This window comes from Phyllobates terribilis, unplaced genomic scaffold (genome assembly GCF_046119375.1).
Source record: "Phyllobates terribilis strain yellow unplaced genomic scaffold, ASM4611937v1 Scaffold_1__5_contigs__length_1240528914, whole genome shotgun sequence".
Classification (NCBI taxonomy): Eukaryota; Metazoa; Chordata; class Amphibia; order Anura; family Dendrobatidae; genus Phyllobates; species Phyllobates terribilis.
Window position 1 is genome coordinate 765012378 of NW_027362761.1, and position 18208 is coordinate 765030585.

General features: G+C 41.8%; 1 protein-coding gene across 5 annotated transcripts in view; it reads right to left on the bottom strand.

Moving 5' to 3' along the window:
* Nucleotides 1-18208, bottom strand: part of UBXN8 (UBX domain protein 8) — a 54275-nt gene that overhangs the window by 7906 nt on the left and 28161 nt on the right. For 3 of the 5 annotated variants that reach the window (XM_073636955.1, XM_073636952.1, XM_073636953.1), the window contains 2 exons: nt 4117-4191; nt 2416-2509 (listed from right to left, as the gene is read on the bottom strand). In XM_073636955.1, the coding sequence (XP_073493056.1) occupies nt 2416-2509; nt 4117-4191 (169 nt within the window). The remainder of the gene's footprint in view (nt 1-2415; nt 2510-4116; nt 4192-18208) is intronic. The other 2 variants (XM_073636954.1, XM_073636956.1) reach the window with 1 other exon arrangement.

The following is an 18208-nucleotide window of genomic DNA, read 5'->3' on the forward strand; positions in this document are numbered from 1 at the left end:
TCTGCATACAGATTTTCCATTTGAACATTGTGATTTTTTTGTATGCAGATTTTTTATTTAAACATCTTGATTTTTTCCTCTGTAATTGGTCAATTTTTGCGGTTGTCTTTCTTTGTTATTTCTGATATGCCTTATTGTTTAAAAAAGGATGGATGTTATATGCTCTGTATTTGTGTGTTACACTTATGTTAGACCTGATTCCCTGTCCATACGTTTCGAATCTATTAATTTGTTAAATCTGTACCATGATTGGCTGCTGCATGGTTTTAAGCTTGTACCATGATGCATTCGGTTATCACTGACTAAGGGCATAAGCCAGAAACACGTCAGGATTGCATCTCCGCTATGATGGACCTTTATATATTTTAATATTTTGCACAAATAAAGTGAGAATTAATTTTTATTGGAGACTTTTCTCACTTTTTCTATATGTATACGGGCCGAGAGTCACGGCATTGTGGGTCTGAGCCCAGAAGATATGAGCAGCAGGATGGATTAAATGCATGGTGAGGCATATATTGTGTTTTTTTTGTAAATAATTGACATCATAGGTAGACCTCAACTATGAGAGACAAAATGAGAAATCAAATCCTGAATATCACATTTTCTGGTTTGGAAAGAATTTTTTTTTCAAATTTTGTTGGAAAATAAGTATTTGGTCAATTACAAAAGTTCATCTCAATACTTTGTTATATATCCTTTGTTGGTAATGACAGAGGTCAAACGTTTTCTGTAAGTCTTCACAAAGTTGGCACACACTGTTGCTGGTATGTTGGCCCATTCCTCCATGTAGATCTCCTCTAGAGCAGTGATGTTTTGGGGCTGTCGCTGGGCAACACAGACTTTCAACTGCCTCCAAAAGTGTTCTATAGGGTTTAGATCTGGAGACTGGCTAGGCCACTCCAGGACCTTGAAATGCTTGATAAAAAGCCACTCCTTCGTTGCCCTGGCGATGTGCTTGGCATCATTGTTATGCTGAAACACCCAGCCACGTTTCATCTTCAATGCCCTTGCTGATGGAAGGATGGTTGCACTCAAAATCTCACGATACATGGCCCCATTCATTCTTTCATGTACACGGATCAGTCGCCCTGGTCCCTTGGCAGAGAAACAGCCCCAAAGCATTATGTTGCCATCCCCATGCTTCACAGTAGGTATGGTGTTCTTTGGATGCAACTCAGCATTCTTTCTCCTCCAAACACGACGAGTTGTGTTTCTACCAAACAGTTCTACTTTGGTTTCATCTGACCATATGACATTCTCCCAATACTCTTCTGGATCATCCAAATGCTCTCTAGCAAACTTCAGACGGGCCCGGACATGTAATGGCTTAAGCAGGGGGACACGTCTGGCACTGCAGGATCTGAGTCCCTGGCGGCGTAGTGTGTTACTGATGGTAGCCTGTGGAACGTTGGTCCCAGCTGTCTGCAGGTTATTCACTAGGTCCCCCCGTGTGGTTCTGGGATTTTTGCTCACCATTCTTGAGATCATTTTGACCCCACAGGGTGAGATCTTGTGTGGAGCCCCAGATCGAGGGAGATTATCAGTGGTCTTGTATGTCTTCCATTTTCTAATTATTGCTCCCACAGTTAATTTCTTCACACCAAGCCTTGCCTGTTGCAAATTCAGTCTTCCCAGCCTGGTGCAGGGCTACAATTTTGTTTCTGGTGTCCTTCGACAGCTCTTTGGTCTTCACCATAGTGGAGTTTGGAGTGTGACTGTTTGAGGTTGCAGACAGGTGTCTTTTATACTGATAAGTTCAAACAGGTGCCAGTACTACAGGTAATGAGTGGAGGACAGAGGAGCCTCTTAAAGAAGAAGTTACAGGTCTGTGAGAGCCAGAAATCTTGCTTGTTTGTAATTGACCAAATACTTATTTTCCACCAAAATTTGAAAAAAATGTCTTTCCAAATCAGACAATGTGATTTTCAGGATTTGTTTTCTCATTTTGTCTCTCATAGTTGAGGTCTACCTATGATGTCAATTACAGGCCGACCTCATCTTTTTAAGTGGGAGAACTTGCACAATTGGTGACTTTTTCCCCCCACTGTATCTAGAACTGGGTTGAGAGTGACGTTCAAATTTCCACAAAGTATCACAGTTCCTTGAATTAACGGGAGGGCAATGTCTACCAGTTTGTCAATGAATTTAGCTTGATCTTGGTTAGGACCATGCACATTAATGATTGTGAGTATCTGGCCACTTATGGATAATAATAGGATAATGTACTTAGCTTCTTTATCTAAAGTGCATTTAATGACTTGATGCGTTAAAGATTTGTGGATAGCTATTGCAACTCCTTTTGAGTGAAAGTCTGGGTTGTGGGCAAAGTGCCAGAATGTGTAATATTTATGTTTTAATTGTGGGAGAGTGATTCGTTTTAAAATGTGTCTCTTGGAAGCAGGCGACATGTACCTTTCTCCGATGTAGGTGGTGAAGAATCTGCGCAGGGCTGTGGAGTCAGTGTCCATTTTGGTGGAGTTGGTATAAAATGGACCGACTCCAATTCCTAAAATATATAATAAATTGGATACAGTAGTTCAATGCAGTTTGTGGGGAATATTTTTTCATAAGAATTTGGGAAAGTTATGAAATGTCCTATAAATGTCTGTCCTATTCCTGATCTAAGGGTCTAGACTTTTAGCTGAGATGAATCTGTGCTACAATAAATTTATCACTTAAACATGAGCCATGTATGAGAGAGTTGTGGAGTCGTCGGAGGTTTGGCTTACCGACACCACAGCCCTGAATCTGCGTGCGTTTTTCAGGTGTGTTGAGTCCTTTCACATTCAGAGAGGTGATGTTTAGGTCTGCCATTTGTAGAACAGACTTTTATCCATTTTGATGGGTTATCTCAGAATCAAGGATCTTTGTCTCTCCTACAAAATTTCTTTTTTTCCCCACTGTATACTCACCACTGTTGTTAGCTTTTGTTTCAATACATTGTTTGAGATGAGGAAATCACCATTGCATGCTCCTACTTAAATGCCCTACTTTCATGATAAAATATCACTGTAGCACGAACTTTTTACATTTTCCACTAATTTCACCCAAAAGCTAAATATCCCTAACTTTTTGTGAGTAGTGTATGTTTTGTTTTGAAGTACTTATCAGGGGCAGCACAGTGGTTTAGTGGTTAGCACTGTTCTGCAGCGCTAGGGAGCCCTGGGTTCAAATCCCACCAAGAACAACATCTGGAAGGAGTTTGTATGATCTCCCTGTGTTTGGGTGGGTTTCCTCAGAGTTCTTCAGTCTCCTTCCACACTCCAAAGACATACTGATAGGGAATGTAGATTGTGAGCCCCAATGGGGACAATGATTGTAATGTATGTAAAAGTGCTGCAAAATTTGATGGCACTATATAAAGCTAAAAAAATAACTGCTGGGTTTCAGAGAAAACATACTTTAAAAGGCAGACATAGACCGGTTGACAAGTCCAAGAGACAAGTCCCTTGTGGCTTCTCCCCGCCCCACTCCCCTAGACTGACAAGTAACTCCTTATGTGTGTATAGAGAGAAACCTGTCAGCCTAGACTTGTCATCTGAGACAGACATAGTACCTGGCTTTTCAAAGTAGGTCTTCTGTCCGTGGTTCAGCAGCATGAATCAGGTTCACTTTAATATTAAATGTAGAGAAGCCCAGCATATAGATCCTTGTTCGTATAAAATAGATTTCTTTATTTTATATAAAATAAAAACCTCGGTACACACCACACAAAAAATTAAAACTGAGAACTAAGAGCAAGTGATTATGGGAAACAAGGTTTATACCAGTATTTTTCACTTGTCCATACGCAATGAACAAGGACAGTGTTTTAAAATGTATTTGGCTGTTTTAATTTTTTTTTTGGTGTGTACCGAAGTTTTTTTTTATTTTATATGAAAGAAGCTTGTTCTATACGAAGAAAGATCCATATGCTGAATTTCTCTATATTGGATTTTTCACCTTGTTACCCTCTAAGCTATCCATCCGTACATTGGACCTGGTTGAGTCTGTGATTGGAACCACAGGTGAGATGACATTTTTGCTAACGAAACCCACTTTAATATTCAGAGCAGCATCAGCTAAAACAATATGTGTGGGCAAAAAGGTCCTCATTTAACATCCAGTACTTACAAGAGAACTGTAGGTCTTGTAAAATCGTCTTCTATATACACGACCACTGGGGCACCGTAAAGCTATGGTGACTACCTTTAAAAAAAAATGTCATAAAACCGGTAATTAACATATGTAAAAAGCTAGCTTTCTAAAAAAGTTTCTATAGCAGCTTATCATATTACTACCTTAACTTTCATTTAATCCCAATGGTAGTTGAGATAAAATAAAAGCAAAGCCACAATAAGGGAAATTAGAATTCCCCCCAAAAAAATTCACAGCAAAAAAAGGACAACTGTATTTACCTGCCCAGGTCTCAGAAATAGGATGCAGCAAACCCATGTAATAAAGATGGCGGCAACACAGGTGCAAGTTCAGTTCATAGAGGGGGTGATTGCTTAGTATTAAAATTGCACACAAAAAAGGTTTGTATAGCGCGCTGGTCGCACACATGTAGTGCAGAATATCTGGTCCAGTATTAGTGACGCCCATACAATTAGATTAGGTAAGCTGCCCAGCACTATATAACTGCACGCCATGAGAACAGACACCCCAATTTAAAAGGCCAACGTTTATGGGCTTGGCTGCACCCGGAGTATAAATAATGTGCAAAAAAATATAATAGAATATATATATATTATATATATAATACACTGATCAAAAAAATAAAGGGAAAACTTAAACAACAGAATATAACTCCAAGTAAATCAAACTTCTGTGAAATCAAACTGTCCACTTAGGAAGCAACACTGATTGACAATCAATTTCACATGCTGTTGTGCAAATGGAATAGACAATAGATGGAAATTATTGGCAATTATCAAGACGCCCTCAATAAAGGAGTGGTTCTGCAGGTGGGGACCACAGACCACATCTCAGTACCAATGCTTTCTGGCTGATGTTTTGGTCACTTTTGAATGTTGGTTGTGCTTTCACACTCGTGGTAGCATGAGACGGACTCTACAACCCACAGAAGTTGCTCAGGTAGTGCAGCTGATCCAGGATGGCACATCAATGCGAGCTGTGGCAAGAAGGTTTGCTGTGTCTGTCAGCGTAGTGTCCAGAGGCTGGAGGCGCTACTAGGAGACAGGCCAGTACACCAGGAGACATGGAGGGAGCCATATGAGGGCAACAACTCAGCAGCAGGACCACTACCTCCGCCTTTGTGCAAGGAGGAACAGGAGGAGCACTGCCAGAGCCCTGCAAAATGACCTCCAGCAGGCCACAAATGTGCATGTTTCTGCACAAACGGTTAGAAACCGACTCCATGAGGGTGGTATGAGGGCCCGACGTCCATAGATGGGGGTCATGCTCACAGCCCAACACCGTGCAGGACGTTTGGCATTTGTCACAGAACACCAGGATTGGCAAAGTCGCCACTGGCGCCTTGTGCTCATCACAGATGAAAGCAGGTTTACACTGAGCACATGTGACAGACGTGACAGAGTCTGGAGACGCTGTGGAGAGCGATCTGCTGCCTGCAACATCCTTCAGCATGACAGGTTTGACAGTGGGTCAGTAATGGTGTGGGGTGGCAATTCTTTGGAGGGCCGCACAGCCCTCCATATGCTCGCCAGAGGTAGCCTGACTGCCATTAGGTACCGAGCTGAGATCCTCAGACCCCTTGTGAGACCATATGCTGGTGCGGTTGGCCCTGGGTTCCTCCTAATGCAGGACAATGCCAGACCTCATGTGGCTGGAGCGTGTCAGCAGTTCCTGCAAGATGAAGGCATTGAAGCTATGGACTGTCCCGCCCGTTCCCCAGACCTGAATCCGATTGAGCACATCTGGGACATCATGTCTCGCTCCATCCACCAACGTTACGTTGCACCACAGACTGTCCAGGAGTTGGCGGATGCTTTAGTCCAGGTCTGGGAGGAGATCCCACAGGAGACCATCCGCAACCTCATCAGGAGCATGCCCAGGCGTTGTAGAGAGGTCATACAGGCACGTGGAGGCCACACACAATACGGAGCCTCATTTTGACTTGTTTTAAAGACATTACATCAAAGTTGGATCAGCCTGTAGTGTTTTTTTCCACTTTAATTTTGGGGGTGACTCCAAATCCAGGCCTCCATTGGTTAATAAATTTGATTTCCATTGATGATTTTTGTGTGATTTTGTTGTCAACACATTCAACTTTGTACAGAACAAAGTATTCAATGAGAATATTTCATTCATTCAGATCTAGGATGTGTTATCTAAGTGTTCCCTTTATTTTTTTGAGCAGTGTATGTCGATATTTTGGCCAGCTTTTATTTTAGTGTAGGTACTTGCAAGTGTGAGGACCCTTGACGAGTGATGCGAGCTTGCATATCTTGGCCAAAATATCTGCTGCCCTTTTTTTGCTGTGTTAACCAATGGTAGTGTGCAACATCTCTCCGCCTTTATTAATTTGCAAATGTGACCATGTTACATAAACGTTTGTGTGGAAAATGGCTATATAAATGGCTATTTTATTGCATCTACCAAAAACAGCCCAATTTCACCCGCAGTTATGTTTAGGAAACTTTTCCTGATCTTTAAAGGGAACATGTCATGTCACATCATTTGTATAATTTAAACTGTCCCCAGGTCACAATTAGTGATGCAATGTACATCACTAACTTGCTTTTTCCATGGAAATCACTGCTATAATCATTTGCAAACAGCACTTTATATACTTATATCTTACTTGCTCGTTTAGTCATAGGGGTGTTCTTCACTGCATTCACTCCGGCTTGCCGCCGCCCACTCAAGTTGAATTCTAGTTCCACGCTTGCGCACTTTGCTGTATTAGCCAGCTTGCTCAGTGTGACATGACTGTGCTTGCACAATGTGTAAATTTAATCTGCACTTACACATTGCTCCTGGGGTCCCCGCGCGTGAGCCGTGATGCGCAGCTTACCCGCGGACAGTCCGTGAAGCTGTGCACTAAACACAACTTCACTGCGCACGCAGTGACCTGGGGAAAGTGTAAATTATACATACAAATGACATGACAGGTTCCCTTTAACAGTCTAAGTGTAATCCCAGTATTTCATTTTACCAGCAGAACCCACGTTAGTTACGGATTTAAAGAAGACCTTTCCCCATGTTAAACTGGCCACATAATGGAATAGTGGCTGCAGAGCTGAATAAAAGAGTTTATATTTTTGATTTCTCCTCGCTTGTCGAGTTTAGGGTAAGTTCAAGAGGGTGTTACCATACATTCTTCTCTGGGGGCGTGTAGTTTGTCCCCTGCATGACGTTGACCTCTCTCAGCCCTGATTTTTGCAGCTACAGTGTAGTATAGAGCAGAGCCAAGCGTCATTACGAACACTTCAAGATCTCCTCAAAAGGCAGGCAGTGTAGGGGGGAGAAAAAATGTAGCAGAGCTGAGTGTGATCACAATCACTTCCAGATATCCTCTAAAGGCAGTCAGTGTGGTAGGATGGCAGTACAGCAGAGTTGAGTGTGATTACAAACACTCTCAGATCTCCTCTTAGGACAGTTATCAGTGTAGGGGGAATGGCAGACCTGTGAGAAGAGAGCTACAGTTGCAGACGTGTTTGAAATGACATTCAGCTCTGCTGTATTCTTCCTCCTCCCACACTCACTGCTGTGAGTGGAGATCTGGAAGTGTTTCTAATCACTCTCAGCACTGCTCTATACTACACAGTAGCTACAGAGATCAGGAAGTGTTCTTTATTCGTCTAATGATGCCTCCTGCTTATGATTGGTCAAAGTACATGTCTCCAGGGAACAATCTGGTAACACCCAATCGGGATATAAAATTATAACCTAAACTTTGTGAACTAATATTCCTACGAGAGAGAGAGAGAGAGAGAGAGAGAGAGAGAGAGAGAGAAGAAAAAAAAATATCTAGTACCATTATTCCATGATCTTACCAATTCAGCATGCTAAAACTGGTGAAAAAGCCTCTTTAAATCACTATTCAAAATGAACTACAGAGAGCAATATACCAGTTATGGCTATATACAACAATATGCTTTCAATATGGCAACGACAAGCTCTAATTTAATTTGTGGCACTGAACACTATTATGGAGCAATTCTCCACTAGCGCAGTATGTACAGTACAGACCAAAAGTTTGGACACACCTTCTCATTTAAAGATTTTTCTGTATTTTCATGACGATGAAAATTGTACACATTCACACTGAAAGCATCAAAACTATGAATTAACACATGTGAATTATATATTTAACAAAAAAGTGTAAACAACTGAAAATATGTTTATATTCTAGGTTCTTCAAAGTAGCCACCTTTTGCTTTGATGACTGCTTTGCACACTCTTGGCATTCTCTTGATGAGCTTCAAGAGGTAGTCACCGGAAATGGTTTTCACTTCACAGGTGTGCCCTGTCAGGTTTAATAAGTGGGATTTCTTGCCTTATAAATGGGGTTGGGACCATCAGTTGTGTTTTGCAGAAGTCAGGTGGATACACAGCTGATAGTCCTACTGAATAGACTGTTAGAATTTGTATTATGGCAAGAAAAAAGCAGCTAAGTAAAGAAAAACGAGTGGCCATCATTACTTTAAGAAATGAAGGTCAGTCAGTCTGAAAAATTGGGCAAACTTTGAATGTGTCCCCAAGTGCAGTTGCAAAAACCATCAAGCGCTACAAAGAAACTGGCTCACATGAGGACCGCCCCAGGAAAGGAAGACCAAGAGTCACCTCTGCTTCTGAGGATAAGTTTATCCGAGTCACCAGCCTCAGAAATCGCAGGTAAACAGCAGCTCAGATTAGAGACCAGGTCAATGCCACACAGAGTTCTAGCAGCAGACACATCTCTTCAACAACTGTTAAGAGGAGACTTTGTGCAGCAGGCCTTCATGGTAAAATAGCTGCTAGGAAACCACTGCTAAGAAGAGACTTGTTTGGGCTATAGAACACAAGGAATGGACATTATACCAGTGGAAATCTGTGCTTTGGTCTGATGAGTCCAAATTTGAGATCTTTGGTTCCAACCACCGTGTCTTTGTGCGACGCAGAAAAGTTGAACGGATGGACTCTACATGCCTGGTTCCCACCGTGAAGCATGGAGGAGGAGTTGTGATGGTGTGGGAGTGCATTGCTGGTGACACTGTTGGGGATTTATTCAAAATTAAAGGCATACTGAACTAGCATGGCTACCACAGCATCTTGCAGCGGCATGCTATTCTATCCGGTTTGCGTTTAGTTGGACCATCATTTATTTTTCAACAGGACAATGACCCCAAACACACCTCCAGGCTGTGTAAGGGCTATTTGACCAAGAAGGAGAGTGATGGGGTGCTACACCAGATGACCTGGTCTCCACAGTCACCAGACCTGAACCCAATTGAGATGGTTTGGGGTGAGCTGGACCACAGAGTGAAAGCAAAAGGGCCAACAAGTGCTAAGCATCTCTGGGAACTCCTTCAAGATTGTTGGAAGACCATTTCCGGTGACTGCTTCTTGAAGCTCATCAAGAGAATGCCAAGAGTGTGCAAAGCAGTCATCAAAGCAAAAGGTGGCTACTTTGAAGAACCTAGAATATAAGACATATTTTCAGTTGTTTCACACTTTTTTGTTAAGTATATAATTCCACATGTGTTAATTCATAGTTTTGATGCCTTCAGTGTGAATGTACAATTTTCAGTCATGAAAATACAGAAAAATATTTAAATGAGGTGTGTCCAAACTTTTGATCTGTACTGTAGGTACCATATGCCATCACACTAGTGCTTCATATTGTAAAGCTACATGTACTCCATGTGCCTCTGTACATTCTCTGTGGCCATGAGGCATTATGTATGCATGCATAACGAAATACCGTTTTAGAATTCTGCAGACAGCTAATAAAGACAATGGAAGTTTTTATGCCATGTTTGACATCAATTATGCCTAGTTACACTGTGTATATGCAATAAGATTAGGGGTTCCGCATGAATCTACAAAAAACAGGATTCAAATGGGACCTCAAACAGAGCTATAGCCGGAGTTCAAACAGACTAGGTTTGTTCTTATCGCAGCAGTGTGTTTGTTTAGAGAGCACAGAAACTTTGTTTTTAAATAAAATAAAAAAATCAAAAACACACAAACCGAGTCCATCTGAATTCTATATGCGTCACTGCAGACTATGGCTATCATTCTCAAATCCTCTATACGGATAAGATCCTATTTTGCACTATTGTCTTCCAGTTTTTTCCCTATTGGATTGCAGACTATGGCTCAGTCAGAGGATCCATTTAAAGGAGCAAGTCAGCCCAAACTGACAGTATAAACCAAACATATGGTCTTGTAGGCGATATAGCAGGGGCCACTGGACTGCAAGGGCCCATATATTGTTCTTGCACAGGGGCCCTTTTCTGTCTGTGTCTGCCACCAGGATATAGCACCTAAAAAAATTAGTGTCCTTAATTGCAGCCTCTGTTCTGCAGATACTTAAGATTAATAAGTATGCTAAGGCCACGGCCCCACTATCAGTATTTGTCAGTATTTTTCTCAGGAGTGGGAGACAAAACCAGGAGTGGGTGATAAATGCAGAATTGGTGACTTGTTTCTATTATACCTTTTCTATGATTGTTCCTCACCTGGTTTTGGCTCCCACTCCTGAGATAAAATACTGACCAACTACTGATAGTGGGGCCATAGCCTAACTAGGGTGCTCAGTGCACCCATGTCATGGCTAAACAGCTCAGAGCACTGATCCGCCCACTGGTTCTGCATGTCCTCGCCTCCCTCAAGTGTCATTGTCAGTGCTGGCCTGCTTGAACAAAGTCTGAAGAGAAAGCCCAAGCCAGTGCTGTCATTCAACAGTCAAGAAGGCGAAGTCATGCATATCCAGTGGGCAGAACCATGTACTAAGCCTCTTGGCTACCCCCAAAGTGCATTGAGCACCCAAATCAACATACTTGATTAAAGTTCAGTTTCTGCAGAATGGAGGCAGCGACTAGAACATTAAGGCTGGCGTCACACTAGCGTATAAAAAAAAAAATCAATCCAATGTTTATCCAGAAAAGTAGGACGAGTGTCATTTGAGTACAATGCGATTTTTCTCACCTAGTATCCATATGACATGTGTATGCAATACGTTTTTAACATCATCTTTTCCATACTGTAATTGTCTATGTAATTTAGAGCTAGTTTACAAACTAATAAAGCAATCTTATATACAGATATAGATAGATGATAGAAATATATTAAATATATAATAAATCGATAGATGAACATCCTGTAGATACACTGATGAGCAAAAGGGTAGAAATGTTTTGAACTTTTGACTTTCAGGCTCCATATCTCACCATACATAGTAGCAAGTCAAATTCATGTATGAGATAGCCAAGATGATTCTCTTTAAAATGATGGTAGTCTCACGTTCGAAGCTGTAGTGGATGGTGAGATATGGAGCCTGAAAGTCAAAGGTTCAAAACATTGTTACTCTTTTGCTCATCAGTGTGTATAATGTCACAAGCTCCATTCATCTTATTAAACGTGGACCCTTTTGTTGCCTTTCATGTGGCACTAAAACGTGTTCAGCCTTATTTAACCTATTAAATAATAATAAAAAAAATGAGGTAGGGTCACCCCTATTTCTGATAACCAGCCAAGGTAAAGCAGACAGCTGTGAGCTTATATTATCAGGCTGGGAAGGTCTTTGGTTATTGGGCCCTTACCAGCCTAAAAATACAAGCCCTCAGCCATCCCAGAATTCGGGCACTTTGCCTGACTCTTCCAGATTGCCCTGGTGTTGTGGTAACCGGGGTAATGGTAGTTGGTGTTGATTACAGTTGTGATTTGTCAAAAAACACAGCTGCCATCAATCCCTGCCCTGGGGTTAGAAATGGAGAGATGTCTATCAGACACCCCCATTACTAACCCAGCAATCAAATATTTAAAAACACACACAAAAAAAAGAAAACAACAAAAAAAAACTTTATTTGAATAAAGACTCCCTGACACTATCCCTCATTCAGCAATTTATTGTAAAAAATAAGTCAGCGAGACCCAGTGGCTGTGATGAGCGTTATCGTCACTACCCCACGCCTGTCCATAGCGGTCACTTTACTGCTATTCACAGTTGCCGGAGCCAGATTCGAGGAGCGTTGAGTACGTCGGAACATTTTTGGTAAAAAATTGGTGAACGAGGGACTGTCTCTTGTTTATATTTCTGTTTTTTTTTTTAAAGGTTTTTCAGGTTTCCTTTTCTGGACTACATTGGATTACGGCGGACCAGCATGGGATTTTTTTTACGTTTTTACAATAAATTGGTGAATCCCCTCAGGGGCTGATTCATCATGTGTTTTTTTTTTTTCTAGATTCATTCTTTTTTGTCTCATGTATTGGTTGACGTTTTTGTGGCAAATTCTGCAAAATGGGAACACATTGTTCATGAACGTGGCACAAATTCAAAACTGTTCTTTAAATTTTTTTTTTTTTTTACCTTTTTAACAACTTTCTAGAGCAAAAAGTCACTTTTTGCAAAAAATGACACAAAATTTGCTCAAAAATGTAGCAACTTTTTAAAAGTTTACAATTGAATCAGCCGGAAACATCTGGAAACCCCAGACCTCAACCACAATCTTTAAAAAGGCGCAAATTAAAACAACAATAAGGAGCAAACGAAAATCAGGTGAAAAACACCAAAATCTAGACAAATTACAGGCGCGAATGCATTAATGAAAGGGAATCTGTGAGAAGATTTTTGCTATGTAATCTGAGAGCAGAATGATGTAGGGGCAGAGAGCCCGATTCCAGCTATACATCACATACTAGACTGCTTGGTGCAGTTTTGAAAAAATCCTTTTTCTCTGCTGTAGATGTAGCAGTAGTCAAAATGCTGTGTATAACCCCACCAACACCCCTGATCGGCAGCTTCCTGTGTACACTTTGCATTGTTAGCAAGCTGTCAATCAGTGGTGGTGGCGGGGGGGGGGTTAAATAGATTAACCTGACTGGTCTGTACATGAGACATTGCAGACAGTGATGATAATCTGCTGATAAAGCACTGAATGTATTGATGCTATAGCAAAATGATGAGCAGGTGACATATCACTGGAATCATAGGGCAGCACGGTGGCTCAGTGGTTAGCACTGTTGCTTTGCAGCGTTGGGCTCCTGGGTTCAAATCCCACCAAGGACAACATCTGCAAGGAGTTTGTATGCTCTCCCCGTGTTTGCGTGGGTTTCCTCCCACATTCCAAAACATACTAATAGGGGATTTAGATTGTGAGCCCCAATGGGGACAGTGATAATTATGTATGTAAAGCGCTGTGGAATTAATGATGCTATATAAGTGAGTAAAATAAATAAATAATGCTCTCTGCCCCTACATTATGCTGCTCTCAGATTAAATAGCAAAAAACTGCTGACGGATTCCCTTTAAAAGGTGCAATTTTTTTTCTTATAGGGGTTGTATTTCCTTTAAGTTTATGTGCTTAATTTATACAAATCAGTTTAGGCTGACATCCCCATTAAATCCAGCTTTTGGATTTAGAAGGGACCTCTGGAAGCATTACATAAACACAGGGCCTCGCATGCTTCCAAAGATATGTTTCTCTACTAGGTATATTAATGACGGTTTTTGTTTGTAATTTTATTTTGACTAATAGTTATGTGCAAAATAATAGCAGTGTGTTTAAAACAACAAAAAAAAGCTCAATCCTCATAATAGCATTTATTTCCATATACACAAAGGCACCGGAAGCACTGCACATTCAATTCTAAATGAAAGCGTGAACAAAATCATGAACATTTTTAAAATGAAAACGAAGAAAAAGGAATAATCGGATGCTCAAAAAAAATAGCAGCGTCTGCATTTTAATTTACAGTATAAACAGTTTCCAGACTTAGCTTTTCTGTTAGTCACTGTGACTCGATGGCACATGCGCACAAGATCCCTGCAGTACAATGGCCATAGACGGGAGGAAGAAGTGCGCTTTGTGTAAAAAGTGATGTGCACAGGGGCGGGATTTGGCCGCCACAACTGCACATCACAGGGCACTGTGATATGCAGGGGAGGGGGGAATCATTATAATTGACACAGGAGGTAGGGATTTCTTCAGGGTCCCAGCACAGGAACGCATCAGAAACGTCTATGAATAACAAGAAATTTCACAGCAACCAGACCTCTAATATGAGGCATACAGGTAGGTATAGATTTACATTTCTATCACCTGTATGCCCATATGAGAGGTCAGATAAGTCCCAGGGGGTGACAGAATCCCTTTAATTCAGTGTTTATAGGTCATCTCACAAACTGTCTGTGGCCTTTAGACCAATAAGAACAATCTTGCTCTCATCTCTCCATAGAATGTTGAGCTACTATTCTTTAGGCCAGTTAATGTGTTCTTTGGCAAACTAACTTTTTCAACACGTCTCTTTTCAGCAATGGTACTTTACTAGGGTTTCTTGCAAATAGTTTGGATTCACGTAGGCATCTTCTGATGGTTGCAGAACTCACAGGTAACTGAAGATCTTCTCTGATATCCCTGGAGCTGATCATTAACCATTCTTGTGATTCTATGATCTAGGAGAATGGTAATATTTCTTTTCCTACTACATGTTTCAAGTTTTCTTTGCCATTTTAAAGCATTGGAAATCCTTTTAGCCAAGCAGCCAATTATTTTCGGCACTTTTTATTTTCCCCTTCTCCAATCAACTTCTTGACCAAAGTTCTCTCTCGTTTGGTACAATGTCTGGAACGAGCTATTTTACTCACTGAGCAAGGGCTAAAACCAGCAGGTACAACATTTGCTGCCCTCCTTCTTTAAATAAGGGCCATGACTTACACCTGTTTCTTCACAGAATGAATGACCTCTGCACTGCTATCAGAACGCCCCCTTTCATTAAATGAGTCAATTAAACCCAATTAGCAGAGGGCATGTCATCACCGTTCATCCTGTTGGTTGCTCATTGCCTACATGGTAGTCATGAATTTTATCCCATGTTGTATGATCTTTTCTGCCAAAAACAGTGATTAAACACATTACTGATGTTAGACTGCTATTATTTTGCACATAACTGTATGTATGTATATATATATATATATATATATATATATATATACATACATGCATACATACATACATACATACATACATACATACATACACACACTACTAATTTAATTGGGGAAAAAGAACAATAGTATACAAGGTTCTACCCTTCCATCTATACACAGGCAGAACTGCAGAGCTTACTGACTGGTTGTCGACATTACATCCCGGTAGGAGCAATGGAAACCCAGGCAGGATTAATAAAGAGGTTTGGTTATTTTATAATAAATTGCACCTTGGGACCAAGATTTTCTGAAAGGGGACAACCACTTTAAGTACATCAAATTACTTTAAAAATCTTCTGGATGGGTTAGAACTGACCTATGAAGAAATTTTGAGAAAAGTACAGCCACAGACATCAGAGTTTACTAAAAAATATCTAAAAAGCCTATGAAATACGCTAGTCATAAAGTGACAGGTTTACAATTAGTTATTATTACTTTTTAGAGCACCATTGATTCCATGGTGCTGTACATGAGAAGGGATTACATACAAAATACAGATACAAAATTACAGTATAGAAACTAACAATGACAGACCGGTACAGAGGGGAGAGTGCCCTGTCCTTGCGTGCTTACAGTGTTAATTAGTTAAGAAACTAATTTAAAAAGTGACAACTAATATGGCTGCACTGGTGGTGACTTTAATAAAAATTGCAGCTGGCACAAAAATGATAAAAATGTCAATATGTAGGTAAGTAACCAATAAACTTTAAGTTCTGACTTCATAATATAAGGCCTCATGTCTTTAATGGAAAGTTTATTCAAACCTATGGATAACACCTGACTTTTTTAAAAGCCAACAATTGAGAGCTCCATAGGAAAATATAAAACCTAATTTTTACGTCATTAGTAGTGTTGAGCATTCCGATACTGAAATATCGGGTATCGGCCAATATTCGCGGTATCGGAATTCCGATACTTAATTCCGATACTTTTACAATATCGAATACCCGAATCGGAAGTTCCCATAATGCCTGCGCTCTGCAGTGTCTCTGAAGTATGACAAGCTGGATGGCAGCGCTCAGTTGAGATCCAGCCTGTCATCAGAATGCCATCCCAGCGTGGGAGAATTCTCCTGATTGTTTAAAAGCCGGCAGGCGGTAAAAAGCCGCCGGCTTTTAAACAATCACACAGCCCCATACTGCTTCCCAGCAGCCTCCCACCCCGATCCTCCGCTCCCCTCGCCACCTCCCATCCCGATCATAAGTTAGGACCGGGCGGGGAGAGCAGCACCCAGGCGGGGAAGCCGGCAGTGAAAAGACTTCACCGCCGGCTTTCCCGTTCTGTGCAGCGCTTTCCCGCCGGTTATTTCAAATGAACAGCTGAGGTATCAGGTGATGCCGATCAGCTGTTCATTTGAAGTAGCCGCGGTGTCCTCAGAGGGTTCATGCTTGACTGCATTGCATGAACTCACATGAACTTTCCCACGGCCGCACAGGTCAGCCTCACCTCCCAGACCCGTCATGATTGGTGTGTGTGGGTGTCTGTGCGTGTGTCTGCGAGTGTGTGCAGGGTGTCTGTGCGATGTCTGCGGGTGTGTGCGTGCAGGCAGACATAGGCCGATGTGACACTACTACTCCCATCGGCCTATGTCTGTCCCCCGTCCACTCCTGCCAGCAGGATCAGCTCGATGGGAGCAGTAGTTCCCATCAGCCTGATCCTGCTATTTAAATTGCCCTACTGTGTCCCCAATAAATTTTAAATACATGTCATTGGTGGCCAGTGGTTGCCTACAATAAATTAGTTTATACATTACCTGTCCCCGCCGATCGCCACCTAAAATAAAGTAAAAAATAAAAAACGACACCTATACTCACCTAGACACCTAATTCCCCGAAGCCATCGATCTCCTGTAATAAAATATAAAATAATAAACCACAACCTTATCCTTACCCCTCCGTAGTAGTCCACGAGTGTCCCACGATGATCTCCAGTTTAGAGCAGCCACATAGAATGTGACCGCTCTGAACCGCTGCCGCCGCTAGAATGATGGGGCCGTAAAGCAGCCCTGTCATTGCATAAGCGGGTTCGCCGGAGTTCAGGCAGCGCTGCTCCGGTTAGCTCCTTTACGGCCCTGCTGTATCGTGAGAAATTCCCACGGTACAGCAGTGCCGTAAAGGAGGTCTCCGGAGCTGCGCTGCCTGAATGCATTCCGGTGACCTCAGTCAGTGGCTCCCGCTGCCGGGAGCGGACGTGTTCCCGGCAGTGTGAGCTTACAGCAGCCATGCACAGCTGTCACCATCTCCAGATGTGACAGCTGTGCATGGGAGATCAGCGCAGGAACGTGGACAGGTAACTATTTTTTTTTAGTAAACTAAGAATTAAATAAAATGGTGTGTTTTATTTCAAATAAATTATTTTTTTCTGGGTGTAGTGTGTTTTTTCTTTTTAACACTTTGTAGGTTAGTAATGGGGGTGTCTTATAGACGCCCATCATTACTAACCTGGGCTTCATGGCAGCTGGCGCTGACATGAACCCAACCCTATTACCCCCTGCCACCGCACCAGGGCAGCGTGGAAGAGCGAGGCTAAGTTCCAGAGTTGGCGCATCCTATGGATGCGCCATTTCTGGGGCAGCTGACGGCTGGTGTTTCTAGACTGGTAGGGGGCCAATATTCATGGCACCCTTCCTGGGCTATTAATATCAGCCCTCAGCTGTCTGCCTAGCCTTTGCTAGCTATTAAATAGGGGGTCATTTTTTTTGGGGGGGGTCCCCCATTTTAATAGCTAGTAAAGGCTAGTTATTCAGCTGGGGGCTGATATTAGTAGTCTGGGAAGCTCCGTGGGTATTACCCACTTCCCAGGCTTCAAACATCTGCCCCAGCCGTCTGCTTAACCTCCGCTAGAGCCTAAAATTATGGGGGATCCCACGCCAATTTTTTTTTAAATAAATCCTTTATTTTAACACTAAATGACATTTGAGGAGTTAATAAAGATGCAGTCCCTAAATTATTATTTATTTTTTAATTAATTTTTCCCAAAAATTTTGACGTGGGCTTTGCTATATTTTTGTATGCCAGCCAGGTACAGCATCCAGCTTCTATGAACGCGCCATTTTCCAGGGTGGCTGCGGACTGCAATTTGCACCGGGGGGGCAGAAAGCTTGGG